Source organism: Nicotiana attenuata, chromosome 2, assembly GCF_001879085.1.
Source record: "Nicotiana attenuata strain UT chromosome 2, NIATTr2, whole genome shotgun sequence".
Classification (NCBI taxonomy): Eukaryota; Viridiplantae; Streptophyta; class Magnoliopsida; order Solanales; family Solanaceae; genus Nicotiana; species Nicotiana attenuata.
In genome coordinates this window covers 34,323,043-34,347,296 of record NC_031990.1, presented here as the reverse complement: position 1 = coordinate 34,347,296, position 24,254 = coordinate 34,323,043, and the positions used below count along the sequence as shown (strand labels likewise).

The following is a 24,254-nucleotide window of genomic DNA, read 5'->3' as shown; positions in this document are numbered from 1 at the left end:
AAGGAGATATGTTGGTTTCAATATCCGCAAATAGTGCAGATTTTTAAATACGAATTCTGTGGCAATTTTGTAATTAAACTGAAAAAATCTAGCAACCCAATTTTTAGTAAAATGACTATGAATTCCTCATGCGATGTCCAAATTCGACGATTCTTTTTACTATGGCTCCGTAGTTACGATACGGATCTAATGCTTCAATCAAAATAAAAATCGGAGCTCATTTGCTTAATGTGGTACCATTTATGCTTGAAGAAACGACGTCGAAACATAAGAAAAACGAGCGCAACGCAGCCCAAACCTATTGGAAACTCACCCGAGCCCTTCGGGAACCCGTACAAACATACTAAAAAGTCCCATAACATAACACAGACCAACTCAAGGCCTCAAATCATGCATAACAACATTTAAACGACGAAACGCGCCTCAAATCAAACTAAATGAACTTTCGACTTTCAAAAACTCGTGTCGAAACATATCAAATCAACTCGGAATTAACTCAAATTTTGGACACAAGTCCTAATACAGCATGCGGAGCTACTCGTGCCCCCAAACTACCGAGCCGAAATAAAAATTCTCAAAATGATTGATCGAGTCGTTACAGTTACATGTAGCTTATCCAAGTATCTCTGCATTCGTTCTTCTTAGACTTCGAAAGTTCTGTTGGCATGGTTTACCACGAGGAGGGAATCACATTTGGCTTCGATGACTTCTGCTCCCAAGCTTTTATCCAACTCGAGGCCTGCAATCATGGCCTCATACTCAACCTCGTTATTAGTTAATTTCGGAGTCCTGATAGATTGTCTAATTATAATATCCGTGGGTGATTTTAGAATGATACCCAGCCTGGACCCCTTCACGTTTGAAGCACCGTCCGTGAAAAGGGTCCACACCTCCGATGATGTACACAATTTTAATAACAGCTCCTTTTCGACCTCGGGTACGAGGGCTGGCGTAAAGTCAGCCACGAAGTCTGCCAAGATTTGAGACTTAATGGCGGTTCAGGGTCGATACTCAATATCGTACCCATTGATTTCGACGGCCCATTTGGCCAATCGGTCCGACAGTTCGGGTTTGTCCAAAATATTTCAAAGAGGATAAGTCGTCACAACACATATTGGATGACATTGAAAGTATGGCTTTAGTTTCCTAGAGGTGCTTATTAAAGCAAACGCTAATTTTTCTAAGTGTGGATATCTAGTCTCTGTCTCGCCTAAGGTCCGACTAACATAATAGACAGGGAATTGCGTACCTTGTTCTTCTCTGACCAGGACTCCACTTACCGCTATCTCCTAGACCGCCAAGTACAAGTAAAGTTGTTCATCCATTTTCGGGGTATGAAGCAGCAGTGGGCTTGATAAGTACCACTTTAGTTCCTCCAAGGCCTGCTGACATTCCGGGGTCCATGCAAAATTGTTCTTCTTCCTAAGCAGTGAGAAGAATCGGTGACTCTTGTCTGAGGACCTCGAAATGAATCGCCCCAGGGCGGCTATGTGCCCGGTTAGCTTCTGCACGGCCTTTACATTATCTATGACTTTAATATTCTCGATAGCTTTGATTTTATCGGGGTTGATTCGATACCCGATTGGACACCATGAAGCCGAGAAACTTGCCCGAGCCAACCTCGAATTCACACTTTTCTGGGTTGAGTTTCATATTGTACTCCCTTAGTATATCGAAAGTCTCCTGTAAATTTTTCAAATGGTTCTCTGCTCGCAGGACTTAACTAGCATGTCATCAATATAAACGTTCATAGATTTCCCTATTTGTTGTTCAAACATTCGATTTACTAGGCGTTGATAGGTTGCGCCAGCATTTTTTAGTCTGAATGGAATTACATTATAACAGTAGGTGCCATACTTAGTGATAAAGGAGGTCTTTTCCTAGTCCTCTTGGTTCAACTGTATTTGGTTGTACCCGGAGTAGGCATCGAGAAAACTGAGAGTCTCATGGCCGATCGTGGCATCGATCATATGATCGATGTTAGGCAAGGGAAAAGAATCCTTGGGGCATGCTTTATTCAGGTCTTTATAATCTACACACATTCTAAGTTTGTTTCCCTTCTTAGGGACTACTACTACATTTTCTAACCATTCTGGATACTTTACCTCCCGAATGGATCCAATTTTGAGAAGTTTGGTTACCTCATCTTTGATGAAAGCGTGTTTTACCTCGGACTGAGACCTACTTTTTTGTTTCACTGGGCAGCACTTCGGGTCTAAGCTTAGTTTATGAGTAGTGATCTTTATCGAGATGAGACCAGGCAAAACAATCCATATTAGCTTTAAGGAATTGAATAAGTTTTTCTCCTAAGCTCGGGAGTTAACCTCGTGCCCAAATATACCTTTCGATCGGGCAGATGCTCGATCAGTATGATTTGTTCCAACTCTTCGACTGTTGATTTTGTGGCGTCAGAATTATCAGGAATTATGAAGGATCGAGGTATCATATAGTTATCATCCTCGAAAGTTCCCTGCTCCTCCGGTCGGGCCGAGGCTGGTGACTGTGGTTGCTATTTGACTTCCTGCTTTCCCTTTGAATTCGATCCCTTTGCTGATGAAAGTGTTGACACCGGTATCACTTCATTTATTGCGAACATCTCCTTGGCAGCGGGCTGCTCTTCGTACACTGTTTTGACTCCCTCAGACGTCGGGAACTTTAGAACTTGGTGAAGGGTAGAGGGTACCACCCTCATGTTATGGATCCAAGGCCTTCCGAGCAGGGCGTTGTACCTCATGTCACCCTCGATTACAGGGAACTTCATTTCCTGGATGGTTCCGGCCACGTTCACTGGCAAAATAATCTCACCTTTGGTGGTTTCGCTCGCTATGTTGAAGCCGTTAAGTACTCGAGATGCGGGCACAATTTGATCTTGTAGCCCGAGTTGTTCTACGACCCTCAATCGAATAATGTTGGCCGATCTACCTGGATCAATCAAAACACATTTAACTTGAATTTTATTCATAAGGACAGATGTTACCAATGCGTCATTATGAGGTTGCTCGATCCGTTCTGCATCCTCATCGTTGAAAGATAGAGTCTCTTCCGGTAAGTAGTCCCGTGTTTGCTTTTTCCTTATGATTGTCACCTTGGTGCATTTAAATACCGGTCCTTGAGGAATGTCGACCCCTCCGACGATCATGTGAACCACGTGTTGTGTCTCTTCCTGCTCGTTCTATTTGTTCAAATCCCTGTTTTCAAAGTGGTTCTTGGCCCGATCACTTAAGAATTCCTGAAGGTGCCCCTCATTGAACAACCGGGCTACTTCCTCCCTTAGCTATCTGCAATCTTCTGTTTTATGGCCATGGGTACCATGATACTTGCATATTTGGTTTGGATTTCTCTGGGTCGGATCGGTCTGCAGAGGTCGAGGCCACCTGGTACCTTTGATACATCCAATGGATGATACTATGGCGGAAACATCTACGTTGAAGTTATATTCTGACAATCGAGGTGTTTCTTTGGACCCGACATCCCTATTGAAAACACTCTTGCTCATGAGCCCTCGGGAGCTCTGTCCCTGATCATTCCTTCTATCATTTCAAACGGGGTTGCGTCCAGGCCCGTTAATTCTCCGATCTCCACCTATGGCTGATATTAGTCTTTGTTCGATCGTGGTTACCGATTGACGTCCCTTTTAACTCTGTCCGTTGGCTTGTTAGGATAAATCGAACTGATAGGAGCCCGCAGTTGATCATCCTCGACCCTGATATTCGACTGATACCGATTATGTACATTGGCCCAGTGGAAACTGGATATTCGATCAAATTCTGCTTCAACTGCTGCGAAGCTACGGAACTTCCAGCGTTGAGATCTTGAGTAAAAGCTTGGACAGCCCGATTGTTGGTGGCTGGTGGCAAATCCATTCACTCTATTTGGAACCAAGATATGAATTCCCCGAGCATCTCGTTGTCTTTCTGTCTTACCTTGAAGGTCCGACTTTCTGGTAGCGGCCTTAATGGCTCCAGCGTGTGCCTTTACAAAAGAATCTGCAAGCATAGCAAATGAATCAATAGATTTAGGTGGTAAATTATGATATCATATCATAGCACCCTTTAATAGAGTCTCTCCGAATTTCTTTAGCAACACGGATTCAATCTCGTCATCTTCCAAGCCATTTCCCTTAATGGAGCACGTATATGAGGTGACGTGTTCATTTGAATTTGTCGTCCTGTTATACTTCGGAATCTCGGGCATACAAAACTTCTTTGGGATTGGCTTCGGATTCACACTCGGGGGGAAGGTATTTGGACGAACTTTTTGGAATCAAGTCCTTTCAATATCGGTGGTACCCCTGAGATTTGATCGACCCTGGAGTTATAAGTTTCCACCTTCTAATCATTTTCCTCGATCTTCTTTTCCCCTGTCTCGATTCGCTTCATCAGTTCCTCGAGCATTTTTAAGATAACATGATTTATTTCCGATTCTCCTCCATTCAATCTCTTTGGCACCGATTCGGCTCTATGAACAACTTCTTGTGATGGCTCGAGCTCGATCCTGCTTGGTGCACGATTCTGATTTTGGAGTTGTGCTATTGCAACTTGTTGAGTATGCAACATCTCGAATATCATTCGAAGGCTAATCTCGCCTTCTTTACCGCTCTATGCATTTTGATCAGTTGTTCTAACCATTCGGGATACTTTACCTCCCGAATGGATCCTATTTTGAGAAGTTTGGTTACCTCATCTTTGATGAAAGCGTGTTTTACCTCGGACTGAGGCCTCCTTTTTTTTTTCACCGGGCGGAACTTCGGGTCTAAGCTTAGTTTATGAGTAGTGATCTCCGGTGAGATCCCTGTCTTTATCAAGATGGGACCAGGCAAAACAATCCATATTAGCTTTAAGGAATTGAATAAGTTTTTTCCTGAGCTCGGGAGTTAACCCCGTGCCCAAGTATACCTTTCGATCGGGCAGATGCTCGATCAGTATGATTTGTTCCAGCTCTTCGACCGTTGATTTTGTGGCGTCAGAATCATCAGGGATTATGAAGGATTGAGGTATCATATAGTCATCATCCTCGAAAGTTCCTTGCTCCTCCGGTCGGGCCGAGGCTGCTGACTATGGTTGCTATTTGACTTCCTGCTTTCCCTTTGAATTCGATCCTGTTGCTGACGAAAGTGTTGACACCGGTATCACTCCATTGATGGCGCCAGTCTACTCTTCGTACACTTTTTGACTCCCTCAGACATCGGGAACTTTAGAACTTGGTGAAGGGTAGAGGGTACCGCCCTCATGTTTTGGATCCAAGGCCTTCCGAGCAGGGTGTTGTACCTCATGTCACCCTCGATTACATGGAACTTCGTTTCCTGGATGGTTTCGGCCACGTTCACTAGCAAAATAATCTCACCTTTGGTGGTTTCGCTCGCTATGTTGAAGCCGTTAAGTACTCGGACTGCAGACACAATTTGATCTTGTAGCCCGAGTTGTTACGACCCTCAATAGAATAATGTTGGCCGATCTACCTGGATCAATTAAAATACATTTAACTTGAATTTTATTCATAAGGACAGATATTAACAGTGTGTCATTATGAGGTTGTGATGGCTCGAGCTCTTCCATTCATTGGCTTGTGATGGCTCGAGCTCGATCCTGCTTGGTGCACGATTCTAATTTTGGAGTTGTGTTATTGCAGCTTGTTGAGTATGCAACATCTCAAATATCATTCGAAGGCTAATCTCGCCTTCTTCACCGCTCTATGCATTTTGATCAGTTGTTCGAGCATCTCTACGGACGCTATTTTCAGGATCGACGCCCAAATTCCCATTAATGGCAATATGGGAGCTGACGTTGACTGGGTCCACGATTGGAGTACCATCGGGGTTGACTGGAGGTACTCCATTTCCTGGGGCGGCTATGTTTTCGTTCTCGCCATGAAGACCAGGACCATTGTCTATGTGTGCTGGTGCTACTTGGGAGTTTGACATGTTGATCCTGGAATCAAAGACACTTCAATGAACAAGCGTAAAATCGTGTGTGTTACGAAAATTGTACCAGGAAATCACTATTATCCTCGGCCCCACGGTGTGCGCCAAATTGTTTACCCTTAAAATTGGATAACAATTAAACTTATAAGTGATTTTAAGGATACATGATTTCACTTGGAACAAAATGATAAATATGAGAATTAATGCTAGAAATTAACAGTAAAATAAACCAAACCAATGTGATGCACAACTGTGGCCCTCGAGCTAGATCGCCCTCGAACAACAGAGTATGCTAAAAAGGTATTAACTGAACAGCAAAACTTAAGAGAGCTTTAAGAGAAAAAATGTAGTATATTTCTTGATTATGCGTGAATGTGTGATCGTTAAAAAATGATTAGGATCGTCCTTATATTGTAGAGGAATCCTATTTATGGTATAATTCTAATTACAGAAGCAAATCCCATGATAGGCTAAATAACCGGTCCTGATTCGATACGTGCCAGGATTTCTGCCACGATCTTTGCCCGATTACGGATATCTCGGTTTTCTGTTGTTCGACCTAGCGGGCTCCCTTCGATCCCTTTCTCGCTTCGGTCTCGATTCTGGTTGGTCTCGATCTTAATCGGTCATTGATCTATATTTTCTGGAACAACCTACAGGGCCATCTTGGAGGAGGGAACAACTGTCTTAAAATTCATGATATTTTTGTCCTGAAAATTAAAACTTGTGACGCACTAACTAATTCTTAAATAGGAGCCTCTTAGAGTAGCTACCTGGTTTCATTTCTACGTTTTTCTACCTATATTTTCTGCGGAACCTGCTATTTCAATTTGTTTGTTTCGGTTTTAGCTGAGGAATTTTGGTTGAGAAAAAAAGGACAAAAGCAGACTACATTAACATTGTTGTTATTTGGCAAAATCTGAACTACTCTTTGCATGGTCAACGGCTTAAGCTTTTGTCCTTATGAGTAGTGGGGCCCTTCTCTAGGGCCCACCAATTTTCAGAAATAATAAATGATTCAGCTACTCCTCTACAGTCTACATTAGCCATTGCCCTTAATTTGGCCTGCTGCACTTGCAATATGTATTTAATTCTCTCTTCAAAGAGGACAAAAATATTGGAGGATTAACTACTACATTAGTAATTAATACGATTTTGGGTCTTCATATTATTTGCATAATCCTCCCTTTGTCTCAGTTTGAGTCACGTAAGGACCACTAAAAACGAGTAATATGAATGAATGAAAAATTAGACCATGTTTAGCGACCCTCTCTATCTTAGTGATGTCTTATGAATTTTTATGGCCGAAATTTTAGGTGAATATATTTGAACGACCAAATTTTAAATTAAGGTCAAAAAGAGCACTTCCTTTTTGTTTCTTTAAATTATTACAGTATTATTAAATATATAGTGCAAGCAAAACCAAGTTCCAGTGAAAATGTTTCCACTTAACATACATAAACATAAACTGGATCTTAAATGGCAGAAAGAAAAGTGGTTGAAAATGATTACTACATTTGAATATTGTTTAGTCAAGATAAATAAGAAGTAGTTGGAAAATATCGAGATCTGTGAAAGAGATTCCGTTTGCTTCACGAACAAGCTCTAAAGGCTTTTCTTTTGTTACAACTACTGTACGTTTTAATTTTCCCACCAGCAAGAAAAGGTGTTTCAAGAAACACATTTTGGCTCTTTCTTGCCTATGAGAATAATACTTTTTTTCTTTCAACAAAATGCCGTTGGAGTAGAGGGGAATTGTAAAGCACAAGATTATCAACCGTTATTAATTAAGCTCCCCCGCTTAATTCCCAGCTTCAGATTTCACATGGAACTTACCATTTTTCAAGAATTGAGGTATACTCTTGCTTTTATCTTTCTCCTTTCCTTAATTCCTTTGCATTTGGTGTATTGGACTCTTTCTACATTTGTCAAAAACTGATATTGGAGAAGTGAGGATTCATACTAGTTGTTGTAGTTGTAGGCTTTCCAGGAAATTCAGGTTTTGAAACTAGTGCTAAGTTGTTTCCTTGAGTTATTTTTATTATATGCAGTAAAAAACTGATATGAGAAGGCCAATAGTTTATTATATGCAGCTGCACTTTAAAAAGACATGAAAAGAAAAAGAAAAAAAATTCATGCTGTCCGTTAAGGATGCTACTCTCTTGGACATACTGCGACAGATTCAGGTGAAACAGAAAAGCAAGTGAATTAAGCAGATTTTAACTGGTAGAGGACTATGTAATGGTATGAACTTAGTGTTAGAAACTTTTAGCTCTCTAGAGACATGAGATAGTTATAAAATAACAAAGGATAAGAGAGCTTCAGTTTTCGTCTGGATTAAGTTGTCTTTAGGAGGCATAAGCTATTTTTTCTTCCTGAGTCTCACAGAGAATGAAGCAAGATCAATTCAAGAGAAATAGATCCTTTACTGATTTGTTTGATTGACCATGAGAATTGGCTGCTCATTTCATACTGCAACAGTATTGTGTGCGTGTTTTAATTTCCTTCTAACTTTGTTTCACGCTGGTACTATCGTTGCTAGGTGATGCAAATGGATGATACTCAATATGGAGACTTGAGTTGACTTGGGAGCAAATTGGAGATCATATTCATTCCAAATTATTAAAATGATAAAGCTACTAGCTCTGCTTGCTCTTTCTCTGTTTCCATTTTTGCTCCTCTCCCCGAAAGTTATTGCTGACCTAAGCTCAGATAGACAAGCGCTACTTGACTTTGCTTCTGCAGTACCTCATCTTAGAAAGTTCACGTGGAACACTAACTCTTCCATTTGCACGTGGCATGGCGTCAGTTGCAACTCAGATGGAACTCGTGTTGTTGCACTTCGGCTTCCTGCTATTGGACTCTATGGTCCTATTCCAGACAATACCATAGGAAGACTGGATGCACTAACAACCCTCAGCCTTCATTCCAACGGGCTCAAGGGAAATCTTCCTTCAGACATCACCTCTCTTCCTTCCCTCCGTTTCATATTTCTCCAAGAAAACCAACTTTCTGGTGAGATCCCTTCCTCTCTCTCTCCACAGCTCAACTTCATTGATCTCTCTTTCAACTCCTTCTCAGGAGAAATTCCAACAACAGTTCAAAATTTGACAAGTCTTACTGGTTTAAACCTACAAAACAACTCGCTTACAGGATCCATTCCTAGTGTAAACCTGCCAAGGCTTAGGCAATTGAATATGAGTAACAACCAACTTAATGGTTCAATTCCACGATCCTTGGCAAAGTTTCCTGCTTCTTCATTTCAAGGAAATTCTCTATTATGTGGACCACCCTTGACTCGATGCCCTTCTTTTGCACCTTCACCCTCTCCATTCCCTTCACTTCCACCTTTGAGTCCAATTCCACTATCTCGTTCCCCAAGTGTCCTGCCATCCTCTCCAACAATTCCTGAAAAGCTAAAAGGCAAGAAGAGCTTAAGCACGGGGGTTATCATTGGCATTGTTGCAGGGGGTATTGGAGGGATTCTCGGTCTAGCTGTGTTGATTTTCTTGTGTTGTATGAAACGATATTATACTACGAGAGGTGTTCAGGAAAGAAAAGACTTTAATGGGGGAGGAAGTCCGAAGCAAACAGAGGACTTCAGTAGTGGAGTACAAGCTGCTGAAAAGAACAAATTGGTTTTCTTTGGGGGCTGTTCCTTCAATTTTGATCTTGAAGATTTGTTGAGAGCCTCAGCTGAGGTTTTGGGTAAAGGGAGTTATGGAACAACCTACAGGGCCATCTTGGAGGAGGGAACAACTGTCGTTGTGAAACGGCTGAAGGAAGTTGTCGTTGGGAAAAGAGAGTTTGAACAACAGATGGAGATAATTGGCACCGTTGCTCAGCATGGAAATGTTGTTGCTCTTCGTGCTTATTACTTTTCAAAGGATGAAAAACTTCTTATCTATGATCATGTACCAGCGGGCAGTTTATCCACTCGAATGCATGGTAAAGTTCCTTCTCTTTCCCTTTTATCCTCCCACTCTTTAAGCTGTCATACCAATTCAGGTATTTAGGAATACCTCTAAAGACTAACCCTGGACCAGAAAGTCAACTGAGCTAAAACTTTCAGGAAATCATATATTCCGAGTGTGAGATGAGGTAACTATGTTCTTGCAAATCAGAAAAGCCCCTATTCATTCAGAAACTTTGCAAGTTGTCGAACGCTAATCCTAATTATCAATCTAACTGTTTGTACAAGAGAGTGTTTTCTTCTCATTGTTCCTTGTTTATGATTATAGGCAACAGAGAGTTGGGAAGAACACTGGACTGGGAATCCAGGTTAAGGATTGCGCATGGAGCTGCAAGTGGCATTGCCCATATCCATTCTGTTGCCGGTGGGAAATTAATTCATGGCAATATCAGGTCATCCAATGTACTTCTCACCCATGATAACAGTGGCTGCATCTCAGATGTTGGTCTTACTCCTCTAATGGGCTCTCCTACAATCTCATCTAGGAGTGCAGGATATAGAGCACCCGAGGTGATCGAGACAAGGAAATGTACTCAGAAATCCGATGTTTACAGCTTTGGCGTTCTGCTTCTTGAACTCCTTACTGGCAAAGCACCAGTGCAGCCACCTGGTCATGATGAGGTGGTAGATTTACCGAGATGGGTGCAGTCTGTTGTCAGGGAGGAGTGGACAGCTGAGGTGTTTGATGCTGAGCTCATCAAGTTTCAAAATATCGAAGACGAGATGGTGCAGATGCTGCAGATTGCAATGACCTGTGTGGCAAAAGTGCCAGAAACAAGACCTGACATGAACCAAGTTGTCCAGATGATTGAGGATATTCAGCAATCAGATTCTGGAAACAGGCCATCATCTGAAGATAACAAGTCTAGGAGCCCAACTAGTCCAACACCATGATTACTCATGCATTTGTCATACTCCATTCTATTACCAAAATTGCAAATTTTATCTTTTTCTTTTAAGTATAATTCCGACATCATTTCTCCATATCTGACTGATTCTGTAAAATCAACGAATAATTCAATCCCACTTTTATGTCTAGGTTTAGTTTACCCACCAAAACTTATTTTACCATTTGATTTGATGATTTGAACAGTGGAAAGGAGCCAATGGGCTATTAAGGCAATCTTGAAAGATCATAATCTATGTTCTGTAATACTTTTCACAATTCAACTTATAGCCTGTTTGTTTACTTCATTGGAAATACGAATCCAATTTCACAAAGGCATGCTTGTTTTTATGGAATTCGCCCAGTTTTTCCCAAATTTTAACACTAATGATGTAAGCCACCCATGCAGTAGAAGCTTAAAGGGATAGTGCAACACATCCAAATGAAGTATAAATGGATACAAAATCCATCTGGCTAAATTAGCCAACTGCAACTCTCATCTCTCTAGCATATATTTGGTTCCACATTTCCTTCAAACTTTCAGCTATGTGTTTAAAACGGTCAAAATCAAGATTTCAATCTTTTATAACTATAAGCCCTATGGAAAAATTTGGTAGAAAAAAGGGGCAGTATCCAGCCTAAGACTATAATAAGAATATCATTCAGCTCAGAGACATGACCATGTTTAATCTTGGTGTCATCTTCTCCTTTTCACTGTGTAAAAACTTACAGCTACAGGTTATCGGTTTGAGGTTGCTGAGTTCTTATCAACCAAATCAGCACCACTCACATATCTAGCAACAAAGGATATCAAACGGAATGGAGCACCAATTAACGGTGCATTGGTGAGCGGAACCTCTTCATCATCCTGATTCACTTTTGCAGCCTCTAAATCTACTGACTGAACTTCATTCTCGTCTAATGGGATTTGTACTATTTCATCAGACTCGATTTCTGATGAATTTACAACAACACTGCCATCTATCTTAGCCACATGCTCGTGATTTCTCCTCTCAGCTTTGTCGATTGCGTCTTCCACAGATTGCAGCCTTTCACCTGACTGCAGCACTGCTTCATTGGGTTTGGATTTTGGCTCTGTATCATGATTCAATTCATGATCCTGAACGGCTCCAGGCCTCATATCTAACGCAATGGCTGATTCATTGGCAACATGAGCTGCCCCAGAGCTCCTGCTAACTGCATCGGATCCTAAAGATGAAGATACCTCCATTGCTGGACCTCTTTGTTCGAGCTCCAGATTTAACTTGTTCACCTAATATAAGAAAATAATGGTTACCAATCCAGATGACTATATCATAATCTAAGACTCTTCAGGTAAGAGAATAATAAGTGGAATTTCATTACTAATACCTTCTCCACAAGCTCTGCATTTTCACTGACTAATTTGTCCACCAATGCTCGGGTAGCTACTAATTCAGAATTCAGATCCCCATTTTCAAGAGTATTCTACATCAAGACAAAGCAAAATAGGTTATGGTAACATGTCAATGTGCAACAATGTGTTGTAAGTACATAGATATATCATTAGTTAATATATATTGTCCATTACCCATAATTTAAATTTGTTTTGGTTACATCCCTAAATTTCAAACTGAAATGTTATGTGATTAGAATGCATGTATACACTGAATGTGTTTCGTGAAAACAGAAGATCACTTAAATACATTAAGTGCCATTAAAAATGGTTTGTAATTTATATGCTAATAGTTATCATCAAATAGAAAATGGTCGAGTAGGTCACTTAATACTTGCCAAGTAAACTACAATCTCATGTTTATTTTGTTTATTCAATCATGATCTTTTACTAATTAATATTTAAAAACTCAACATGTTAATCTCAATCTTCCTTACGAGTCATGATGCCGTATGAGGTTGTCCAGCCAAATCAACACTGTGTTACTTCCTATCACTCCTTGAATAGCCTCAAGAGGGATTTTTCCCATTGGTCCTAATGTCTTCCCCACAAACCAATTGGCATCCAAGTGGACAGTGTGTAAAAATCGGTCAGGTTTGACTTCCATATTACTCATGTAGGATCAAGATTCTAAAAATCTGATATGAAGTTTCTATCCCTGCATGGGCTAAATATTTCTGCAAATCTGAAGGGAAGAGTTCCCTGATTTATGCACTCTCTTAAATCAAAAATATAGAAGTGACATCTAGGAAAATTCCTCTAGCTACGTATTTTATCTTAGTGAACTATCGACCCAACCATGATACGTCACGTTATATATGCAGGTAAGCGTCCTGTGGTAAGAGGAGTAGTTATAAACCCTGTAGACCATCCCTATAGGGATGGTGAAGGGAGAGCCCCAATTGGTAGAAAAAAACCCACAACCCTTGGGGTTATCCTGCACTTCAGCACTTGGAAGAAGAAGTAGAAAAAGAAATAAATATAGTGATAATTTGATTCTTCGTCGCCGTAGTAAATAGGAGAGAAAATTGAATTAAATTCTTCGTTTTTACAAAAACTTTACAAAAAAAAAGCCAAATCCAAGGTTAGTAACGAACATGCCCACAAAATTAGAAGTATCTTAGTTTATGCAGCAGTATAGAGGGTGTTTGGATTGGCTTATTTTAAGGGCTTATTGGCTTTTAAGCACTTTTTTAGTTTGTGTAGTGTTTGGCAATGATAAAAAGTGCTTAAAAGCACTTACTTTAGGCATAAAAAGTACAAAAATAAGCCAAAAGCCAAAAGTTGGGTATTACCAACTTATGGCTTTTGGCTTTTAGCTTAAAAGCTACTTTTTATAAGCCAATCCAAACACCCTCATAGTGTGCCGGCACCACTGTGCAATTCTAGTGATACATGGAGGACATATAACAGGAGATCCATGAAGCACCAAAAAGAGCACAGGGAATGTTGAACATGAAATGTGCTTTTAGAGAGGAGGAGCAGAAGAAGAATAAGGAGTGGTGCTATGGGTCTGGCACCTGCCAGCAGTACACCACAAATGGAAGGAAACAAATAATAGGACTAGGTTTATATGAAAGAGATTATTAACAACTAACCATTTTGCTCCCAGTTGGTGAATAAGATATTGCAGCACTCTTCTCAAGGTTATAGACTTGTGTCTGCAGAATTTGTACATTTTCTTTGAGTACCTGATTTTCTTGTACAATAGTGGTCCTCAACCCTTCGAACTCCTTCACCTGCCAGGCTTTGATTTTAATTTCCATGTTAGGAAATAATAGGCAATGATTATCAATTTCGCTCCACCATGTCACACATCAACAACCATAATAAGGACAACATTACAAAATTCAGGATACACCGTCTGGAAAAGCAAAGCTTAGATCAAAATTTTAGATCCTCAACTACAACTCCCAATTACTTTTATGTATAAGGAGAATACATATGGTCTAAGAAAACACAGGTTAATAATTCAGGAAAAGTAACATCACAATTCATATCAATCAATAAAGTTACATCCCATCATTGGAATTTGGAATGCCAAACTATTCAAACTGTGGAAGCAGCCACTAATGCTTGCATTACGGTAGGCTGTCTACAACACACCCCTTGCGGTGTGGCGGTTCCCCGGACCTTCCGTGAATATGGGATGCTTTGTGCACTGGGCTGTCTTTTTTTACAAAGAAGCCATTGTATGATTGATGCTAAAACGAAATCTGCAGGTTTATAACAGTTTGATGGGAAAAGAAATCCAGTCAAGAAAATCATCACATATTCTGGTCGCTGGAACTGCATACCTGCGCCTCTAAAAGTGCATTATCACCACTCAGGCTGGAAATTATTTCTCGAAATGATTTCTGCAAGAAAAAACAAGAGAGTATGCTTTGAACTTACTGAAGCATTTCACAATAACTAGCACTTAACAGATAAAACTAACAATTAGGTTATATCCCCTGTTATTTTTCTTCTTTATGTTCATAAGTAAATTCTTGAAAAAAGGCTACTGCATTGAGAGGAGAATCCAACAATTGATTCACAAGCAGCTTAGCGAAGGAAAATCAAACAGATTTATCCATGTAGCTCAGACCAGTCAACCATTTTCTTTTCTCATTTTCTACTCCACTGGAAGTGCTAATCCAACTAAGCTCTATATGCGTGCCCAGAAAAAACTGAGCAGCTGCTGCTGCGTTCCAGTAAACTTAATCACATTAGTAGTTGTTCTTTAACTCATTGATGTTCGATTTGCTAAGTGCACGTTGACTCGCATGCACCACCTTATTACACAGTCTTGTTAAAGAAAACCCAGTATCCAGAAAGATTAGTACAGTAGGTTTTCCACACAGAAAATTGTACTGCCATTATCTGCCATAAAGCTTTTATATCTCACCGTTTCATCTTAGTAGCACTTCAAACTGACATTTCGGTTCAAATGTACAGAACATGACTTGTTACGATTTAGAAAATGTCGCTTGATGAAAGAAAACAAGAAAAGTACATGTTGAGTAGCAAAAATGACTTTTTGAAATTTGTTAGGAAGGAAATACAGAAGTTTTTGGCATCATACAGGAAGACCCAAATGAATGAACATCCTGCATTGCACTTGCTAAGTATGATTTACATGATTCCTTCTTCCATGTTATTTTTTGTCTTTTATTCCCTCTACATAGCAGACAGCTTTGTGAGCAAGAAAACTTATTATTCTCCTTAATAGAAACCACATTTATCTGTCACCAAGTATTTCCAAAACCATCTGACTCAAATTGTTATTCATTTTTCTTTAACAATTTCTTCAGTGTCCACTTTATTTTTGCTAAATAATTATATCTATGAGCATTTAATTAAAGTCAAATATTTTTATGAATATGTTTCTTCTCAATTGCCAAGCGTCTTGAATCATATTCATTTTTCTCCTCATCAAATAAGCATATCATATCGCTACTCACAGAATTTTTATAGCAACTTAATGGAGATGCATAACATAATTCCATTCAATGCAACCCGAAATACCTAACTTGTTAAATGCTAGTTATTACTTGGCCCCAACTGAAATGATAAATATAGGTCTCTGAATAGCAGACACTAGCAACAAAGTCCACTCAAAACAACTAGCATTAAGATATAAGAGATTACCTCCTTTTGGAACCAGTTCTCCCTTTCCTTCTCTATCTCTTTTACTTTTCCCTCCAAGCTAACCTGATATTCATGCTATAAGTCATCCCCAAAAAGTTTTTGTAACCCAGGAAATTATAGGAGAAAATAAAATATATTGCTAAACACCATGAAAGTAAACAGGTATGAGACAGAAGTCAAAAGCAAGAAAAACATCCACTATCAAGTGAAACAATAGAAGTGCATAGGAATTTACTAACAGTGACTTTTAAATTCTTTACCCTCATCGAATTCAAATTTTCCACTTCATCCACCAACTGACTATTTTTTTCCTCCAAGTGAACCTGCAAGAAAGATGGTACTAGGCTAAAATCTATCCCATCTCAAGGATTCTATTTTAATCAATACCTAACTTCATCCTCTATCTCCTTTACTGCAATAATCAATCCAAAATACCAAACTTGCAACTTTCAGTTATTTTTTTGCCCCAAATGGAACCAAAAACCAAGAGAAGAAAAAACCAACAGAAAAACAAAAACTGAAAGTATCAGCACAGTGGATATTAGGAACAAATCCCTGTCAAAATTACTAGATAGAAGAGAGATTACCTCCTTCTGGACTCTGTTTTCTATTTCCTTCTCCATCTCTTCTACTTTTTCCTCCAAGCTCACCTGATATTTGTGCTAAAGTTATTCTCGTGAAAATTTTGGAACCAATCAAATTATCAAGGAGAAAATATAACTAAATTTCCACAACACATAAAGTTAAAAAGGTTTGCACAAAAGTCAATAGGATGAAAAGACCCCCACAATCAAGTGAAACAACAGAAGCACATAAAGATCTAATAATACTAAGTTCAGGATTCATTACCCTCTTTGAATTCAACTTCTCCACTTCATTCACCAACTGACAAATTCTTTCCTCAAAGCCTGACTGCAACGAACAAGGTATAGACTGAAACTTACTGCATGCCTCAAAAGAAAACCTCAAAATTGGGGGCAGAAGTGGAGAAAAGGATATGATAATCCAATGCTTGTATCCAGTAAAGGTAAAATGAATAGATATTCTTAGAGAGAGGAAAAAACAACTTGATTCTAATAAACAAGGACATGTTCGTTGTCATATGGGGCTATCACCTCCTTTTGAAGCCAGGAATTTTTTTCACTTTGTAATTGAGAATTCTTCATCTCGAACTCAGCCTGAAAATTACAGAGAGCATGCTTCTTGTCAAGTAGGCCGAAACTTTAAAGACTCTTTATTGAGTAAAAGGGCGACGAACAAGGAGCCCCAATGATAATAAAAGATAATATTTTAGCGTCACCCTAAACCTAAGTGCATATATCTTTGAACACCTCCACAGAAGTAGAAGATGAAAATGTTAAAAGTTTCAGAACCTCTTTCTGCAGGTAGACATCTTTCTCCATTTGCAGTTGTCTTATCTTTTCTTCTTGGCCGGCCTGCAAAAGTCCAAAAAGTCACTGATTGCTCTAGAAGGACCAATGACCAAACAAAGAAAGACCTTTTAGGTGGATAATACATTCCAGAAAGCATAATTATTGTCAGTGCAATATGCATCTATGCATGTTTCCCCATTACCTCTTGCCTCTTGAGACTGCTAATTTCTTTTTGAGATTGCATGATTTTCTCCTCAAAGCTAGCCTGCAGATCGCAGAAGAGCGCAAAACTCAGAGTAGATAGAATAAATAGGAAGAGGGATTAGCAACACAGCAATGATTTGCAACCTCTGTACAATTTGTTGCATGATACTTCCTCTTCCCCTGGTCCTTTTTTGCTCATCAAGGGTCAATTGACCAGTATTCACAATTTAAGTGGACTAGAATAATTCAATTTTGAAAATGTAAATGCATAATTCAAACAACACATAAAAAGTACTACACAGTTCCAATATTTGAGTCACGAAAAGATACACTAAATTTTAGTCCAAAATCAATTGTTTTCCTCTGGAATGGAAATGGGTGCCCATTTTGGGTCAGGGACAGTTCAAAAATACCTCTTTATGTATATGATTGTTATTTTCAGTCTGTAGTTGTTTAATCCTCTCTTCAAGGTTAGACTGCAGATCAAGGCAAATCCATAATGTTAGAAGAAGGAAATAATATCTTAAAACTGATTAAGCACCAAACTTTCGCCTAAAAATGAATTAGAAAGTTACAGGTTCTATGATGCAAAATTTGTACGAAGAGTTTTTGTTACCTCCTTCAGTAAATTGGCATCTTTTTCCTTTGCTAATTGTTTAAGTTTCTCCTCAAAAATAGCCTGTAAAACAGCTGTAAGTATTAGATGCTTCAATTATAATGTAGATAGGAAATATATATGGCGATTTTATATGAATGTAAACTCAGGTAAAGACTGCGCAAGTAAATGATTTTACAGCTTGTACCTCTTTTTGCATATGTGCATCCTTTTCTTTCTGTAATTGTTTAATTTTCTCTTGAGAAGTGGGCTGTCCATAAAATAGAGAAAACAATTACTTGTTATGAGTTAAATAAATATAAAGATAGAGAGAAGGAGCAGAGAGAGATAGAGAATACAATTATCGTCAAATAATGAGCCCATAACTAAAAGCAGTACAAAACACTGCCCAGAAAGGAGGCCTTAACTCACCTCTGTATCCATCTTACTGTGTTTCTCATTTTCTGCTAAAGATGACTGTACCATCAAGAGTACAGAAAACAGAACATATCAGAAAGTATCAAGGACCCAATACGTTTAGGAAGTAATACAAAGGAACAACAAACAAGTAAGCAAGCAAGCAAAAGCCAGAAGTGGACTCCAATGATAGCAGCCAGCAAATGGAAATTGTGAAGTGCTTTGTAGCTCCCCCCCCCCCCCCCCCTCCTTGTTCCTTGAGCCGAGGGTCAATCGGAAACAGCCTCTCTACCTTTATAGGGTAGGGGTAAGGTCTGCGTATACACTACCCTCCCCAGACCCCACTTATGGGATTAAATTGGGTTTGTTGTTGTTGTTTTATAGCCCCTTAGATCATACCCTCTTTTGCTACTGACCCCATGAATTACTTTTTCTGCACATATAATCCATCTGCCTCCTTAAAAGTTAGCAGGGAACCTGTTTAGTTACCATTCGTGATGGCTTTAAAATATAAAGGTAAAAAGGCATTCAACATATTTTTTAATTACTTCTACTCCTACCAAACTCCACCAAGCAGCATTAGTTCTAAACCTTATGCTTTTATTTTTCTTCTTTTCTTCTCTTATTTATTTCCGTTTCCTGATTCCCGCAAGACGTTCCAATATCTCTCTTTTCATTTTCTCTCTCCTTATTTTCTTCTTCCTTCCACTCTTTCTTCCATGAATTTCTCCTACTAACTTCACCTTCACTGGGCAAGGACTCCTCTCCATTTCCAAATCTTCCAGCTTTCCATAGAACTTTGACATGTAAAGAATCTGTTACCTATGGTTAAAATTTCATTAAAACCCACTTACACAGTTTAAAAGAAAGCACTCTACAAAAGGCATTTAATGTTGCACCTCCATTGTTGTCCATAAAGGAAACTAAAGAAAGAAAGAAAGAAAGAAGGAAAATGCTGCTCTCTAACGGGGCTTTCGCAAGCTGGCCCGGTCACTACGCTTATCAACAAATAAAAATAAAATAACGGGGTTTTCAAGTTTTAATACCAATTCTCTCAGTGATCAAGCATAAGGAAAACTACATAAGTTCTTATTATTCTTTCTCAATAATGATGCAGCAATTTTAGCATAAACTTTGAATATAAGGAAACCTAGTATGGGGTTTAGAGAAGTAAGCTAAGTTGGATTCTGACGAAGTGAAAGGCAGCATTTTGGGCTTTAGATCAACAATTTTCTGCCCTTATTTAGTCTCAACCATATAAGGTGATGATGATGCAAAAAAGATATTCTTTACGAATTGGACAATCTCCAGTTTTCAAAAATTTCTCTCTCTCACACTCAGTTTTATTTCCCACTTTTTCTTCGCAACCAACACAACCTTTGTTGTGCAGCAGTTCAATTTCTAAATTGAGTTTAGCTGGAAGCAAGAAGCTAATAAGCAACGTTTGATGATTAATTCATGGAGACAAGTTTGGAGCTTTTAACACAAGGACAATTATCAATAGGACAACCTTTTTTTTGGCTGTATTTTTGGAGCACCCAATGATGTTAAAATATGAACGCATGAAACACAAAAAAAAATTCCTTTTTTTATTCACCAAAAAAAAAATACAACAGAAAGTGGCATGGAAACTACATATATATGGTTCTAGAAACGTGACTCCGCTCAGATTTGGAAAACAAATAAACCTATAAACCAGAATGATTTGTTGCAGAAGTCAAACTTACGACTTTGGCACCATTAGTAACATGTCTACTAGGCGTCTCATCTGCTCCCGAAGTATCATCAATATGTGCGTCAGCACAACGTATTTCAGCAGCATGATTCTGATTGGAGGAAGCTGATTCTTCTGCACCAACGGCATTATTTTCAATCCCTTTGGTCTGTTTATTCTTCTTTTTCTTGTTCTTCCTCTTCTTCTTGTCTTCTTCCATTTGTGCAACAATCAAAACTCAAATACAAACGGAACCGACAACCTACATAAACCATAAAGAGATTTAATAATGTACCAAAAGAGATTTAATCATGTACCACAATTCCCATTAGACACAAAGAGATCTAATCATGTACCACAGTTCCGATTAGACATACAAAATAAACATGCATTTAAAATCTCTTCCTTGTTAGAAATTGTGAAGCATTGCCCAGAATCAATAGTATACAACTAGAGCTGCTAAGGCATTTTTGAAACCTCAAATACAAATCAAGTCATGTTTCAAATCGACCATAATATAATATGTAATTTCCTCGATACAACAACAACAACATACCCAGTATAATACCACAAGTGGGGTCTGGGGAGGGTAGTGTGTACGCAGACCATACCCCTACCTGGCGATAAACACTAAAAAGAACTTTGCGTGAAGACAGCTAAACATATTAATTGCAACATTTAAAATAAGAATAAACTTGAGTTCGACATGGTAAAATGAAAAGATGCATATAAAATCTATCCTTTGTAACACTTGTGAAGCACTGTCCAGAATCAACCTGGAGCTTCAGAAAACATTAATAGACTATACCTTTAAAGCTAAGGCATTTTCTAGATATAAAACTTCAAATGCACCAGAAGACGAACCACAAAAACTAGATCAGAAACGTAATTTCCTCCCTATGAACCATAAAATTCACCAAAAAAATATGGAGAACATTGCATCTTCACGGCTTAAAATGTTAAAAAACAACGATACAAAAAGAAGAAACTTGCACATTCCAGAATCACTTAGTAAAGAACAAATTAGAACTAAGGCATTTTCCGGAACCTCAATTTCAGATCAATTTCAAAATCGACCAGCAAAAAATTATGAAACTTCAATGTACGACAACACAAACATTAATTTCTCTTCTAACTTTTAAAAAACATCAATTTTATTCTGTATGAACACATAGAATACATTAAAAAAACGTCGGATGAACGCAGCTAGAAATGTTTAATGCTACAATAAAATAGGATTAATTTAAATGTTAACTTACCGAACGAACAGATCCAGAAGCCTTTGAGAAATCGTGCGAACAAAAAGTTGAAGCTTCTTTCTTTGCTTCTATTTTTTTTTTTTTTGGGGGGCGGGGGGGGTGCGCTGGAGATTCAACTGCATTGGGGGGGGGGGGTAGGTAAATTAACGAGTGTAACGGCCTGGATGGTGATTTTGGTAATTTTTTATTAAGTTCGGTCTAATTGTAATTCGTATTTTTGCATTGCGTTGTCCTTCCAATAGTCTTGTTACACGTGCAACTGTATTAAGTCAGGTTCTCACATGAAAGGAAGTCAATGGCTCGAACAACATTGCAGACTTAAATATAGCAATGTCTAAGGGTGTGCATCCTATTCGTCATATTTACGTTCACTGGTCTTATAGTAGGCGCGTTGTGCGTGTGCCCAATCTCTATAATTATAAAATTATAAAAGATAATATAGTTAGTATATTAAAAATTACATTTAGTTAAGTATTAATTAAAAGTTAAACAAAAAAGTGTAAGTTCTTAAAATTAATGCTTGTTGATCATATTCGGCTAACTCAATAAAGAAAGAAACAATGTAAAGTTTCCTAATCATCTCTATCAATATATTCAACTAAAACATTAACCTAATTAATATAAATCAATATCGCAAAAGTAGAATCCAGAAAGTACATTTAGATTAATTTACTCTTTTTTTTTGTTGTGGAGTGAGCTTTAAGCATGCATCCAGACTCTACGTCCAGATGCATCCGAAAGTTGCCTTCTTATGTAATATGTATTCCGTATTTAGCAGCAGACAAATATGGAATACATGTTAAAAGTCAGAATTAAAATTTATTCTTTTATCAGTGTTCGGTTGATATTTAGTTTTCATATGTGACTTTAATCGGTTCTCATTTTATTAAAAGTAAGTCTGGTTCGATTCAAAATATTTCAATAGTTTATAATCTTTAAAATACTTTTATAAAAAAACAAAATAATATGTTTAACTAAGAAATTGAATATTTTAGTTTTTCATTTCTATTGTGAATTTAAATATTTGAATTTAAATATTGAAAATATTGAGAAGAGATTTTTATTATGTCACCTAGGTGACTTAGATAAAAATAATTACACATCTACTATTTGCATTTGAGATAATAACTCTAACAGTTTAATAAAGCATATGTATATTTTAAATTGATAATTGTACAATTAAAATTATTTTTCACAAGAAATTTTGCAAAAACAATAAGTATAAATTTCTTAGTTAACTTTTATGTTACAATTGTCAAAACATTTCATAATATATTATATAAGGAGTTTGCTACTTATTAGCACATTACGATTATATATTAAGATGAATATCGCTTATTACATAGGAATTCCGAGTTGTCATTGAAATTTTCTGTGATTGTTTGTTGATGTCTAGTTGTTTTTGGAGTTGTAGGAGTTTTACTTTACCTGCGATGGGGGAATGTCCAGCTCTCAGTCAATTTTACTTTTACTTTTTGTACATAATTCTTATTTGGTAATAAAATATCTATAATTACCAAAAATTAAAATAAATATAAATAGCAAATCGTCCGAGAATAATTACAATATTTTCAAAATAATTTTCAATTTTATCAGGAATATATAATAAATAATATTCAATCCATTCATATTCAACTTAAATTCGCCTATCAAAAAGTTTATAGTGTCGACGCGGATAAAAAAAAATTAGATACATCTCCGATATGTATGATTTTTTTTGGGAGGTTAAAATTTCTTGAACAACAAATCCTAATTATTTCCCACATAAAGACTTTTTGACTTTGTAGATATTTTTGTGCAGAAGGACAAAGAAGAAGAATTAATATGCACATAGTGTATTGGGGAAAATTATATTTATGTATATGGCGACGTGTCATGACATATAGACTGGTCAAACAGTCAAAGAAATAAGGTTGGTTAACGGATACGAGCAACAACGGATACGAGCAACAACAGATACGAGTAAATTAAATGGAGGGGGTGCGAGCAGTCATACAAGTAATTCAACGCTCATACCTATTCAAGACATTTAAAACTCAAAGATAGTGAAGAATCAAAGGAATGAATCTGACAGCAAAAAGGAGCCCAGATACAGCATTTAATGAGTATTAATTATTGGAAACGTTAGAAAATATATATTTAATGTATATGATTGTATAACGTAACATTTAAAGTCATTAATTGCCCATAATGACATTATTAGGACAAAGGTAAGGCTCGTATCCCAAAAGAGCTATAAAAAGGGGGAAAACAAACAAATGTAAAGGAGGTGACTATTGAAATATACTTTGATTTACCAGCTTTCATACTTGGCTATTCTAAAATTTCTGTCTTTATTTACTTTTTCGATTATCAGTAACCCGATTCTTCTAATTCTAGCTTTGACTAAAATCCTATTTTTTGGTTAAACAAATTGGTTCTGTTACCGGGAATTAGATAATCAAGTATATCTCAACCTAATTTTCATGATTGCACCAATCATGTCGAACAATAATGACAACACTCAAGGAAACCCAAAAATTCAAACAATCCAACAATTTCAGGGAGACTCTCCACGAGGCTCTCCACAAGGTTCTCCACGAGGCTCCCCACGACGGTCTCGTGAAGGCACTCCTGATGGATCTCACACAGATGGACAGGCTCAATTCGAAAATGTTGAAACCATGAATGAGGCTTTGCAAAAACTTATTGCCTCTCAAGTCAATAAAGCTCTTCAAGCTTTTGTTAGCCAATTACCTGTTGTTCCACCCACATCTACGCCGAACAACAACACTTTGGAGAATCCTCGTTCAGGATTGGTTAATTCAGGCAGCGGTGGAACCCCTAGTGAAACACAAGAGAGAGACCC

The 24,254-nt window shown here is 38.0% G+C and overlaps 2 protein-coding genes across 5 annotated transcripts; one reads left to right on the top strand and one right to left on the bottom strand.

Moving 5' to 3' along the window:
- LOC109207005 (probable inactive receptor kinase At5g58300) lies at positions 7,359-11,094 on the top strand. The gene is made up of 3 exons (XM_019369884.1): positions 7,359-7,774; positions 8,463-9,868; positions 10,162-11,094. The coding sequence occupies exons 2-3, from the start codon at positions 8,548-8,550 to the stop codon at positions 10,785-10,787; spliced, it is 1,947 nt and encodes a 648-aa protein (XP_019225429.1). The 5' UTR covers positions 7,359-7,774; positions 8,463-8,547; the 3' UTR covers positions 10,788-11,094.
- LOC109207011 (golgin subfamily A member 6-like protein 6) lies at positions 11,215-21,512 on the bottom strand. 4 transcript variants are annotated; one of them, XM_019369891.1, is made up of 17 exons: positions 21,407-21,512; positions 20,161-20,409; positions 18,449-18,493; positions 18,225-18,287; positions 18,038-18,100; positions 17,835-17,897; positions 17,420-17,482; positions 17,218-17,280; positions 16,960-17,022; positions 16,694-16,756; positions 16,432-16,494; positions 16,084-16,167; positions 15,845-15,907; positions 14,512-14,571; positions 13,813-13,953; positions 12,151-12,246; positions 11,215-12,052 (listed from the first exon to the last, which is right to left on the bottom strand). In XM_019369891.1, the coding sequence occupies exons 2-17, from the start codon at positions 20,365-20,367 to the stop codon at positions 11,519-11,521; spliced, it is 1,734 nt and encodes a 577-aa protein (XP_019225436.1). In that variant the 5' UTR covers positions 20,368-20,409; positions 21,407-21,512; the 3' UTR covers positions 11,215-11,518. The 4 variants fall into 4 exon arrangements, with proteins under 4 accessions (XP_019225436.1, XP_019225442.1, XP_019225454.1 ...); XM_019369897.1 differs by having other exon boundaries at positions 16,105-16,167; XM_019369909.1 differs by lacking the exon at positions 16,084-16,167.

Coding starts and splice junctions, on each gene's coding strand:
- LOC109207005 (XM_019369884.1), top strand. CDS start 8,548: ATGATAAAGCTACTAGCTCTGCTTGCTCTTTCTCTGTTTCCATTTTTG. Junction 9,869..10,161: donor TTTATCCACTCGAATGCATG/GTAAAGTTCCTT, acceptor TTATGATTATAG/GCAACAGAGAGTTGGGAAGA.
- LOC109207011 (XM_019369891.1), bottom strand. CDS start 20,367: ATGGAAGAAGACAAGAAGAAGAGGAAGAACAAGAAAAAGAAGAATAAA. Junction 15,908..16,083: donor TAAAGAATTTAAAAGTCACT/GTTAGTAAATTC, acceptor CATGAATATCAG/GTTAGCTTGGAGGGAAAAGT. Junction 14,572..15,844: donor AGAACTGGTTCCAAAAGGAG/GTAATCTCTTAT, acceptor TTTTTCTTGCAG/AAATCATTTCGAGAAATAAT.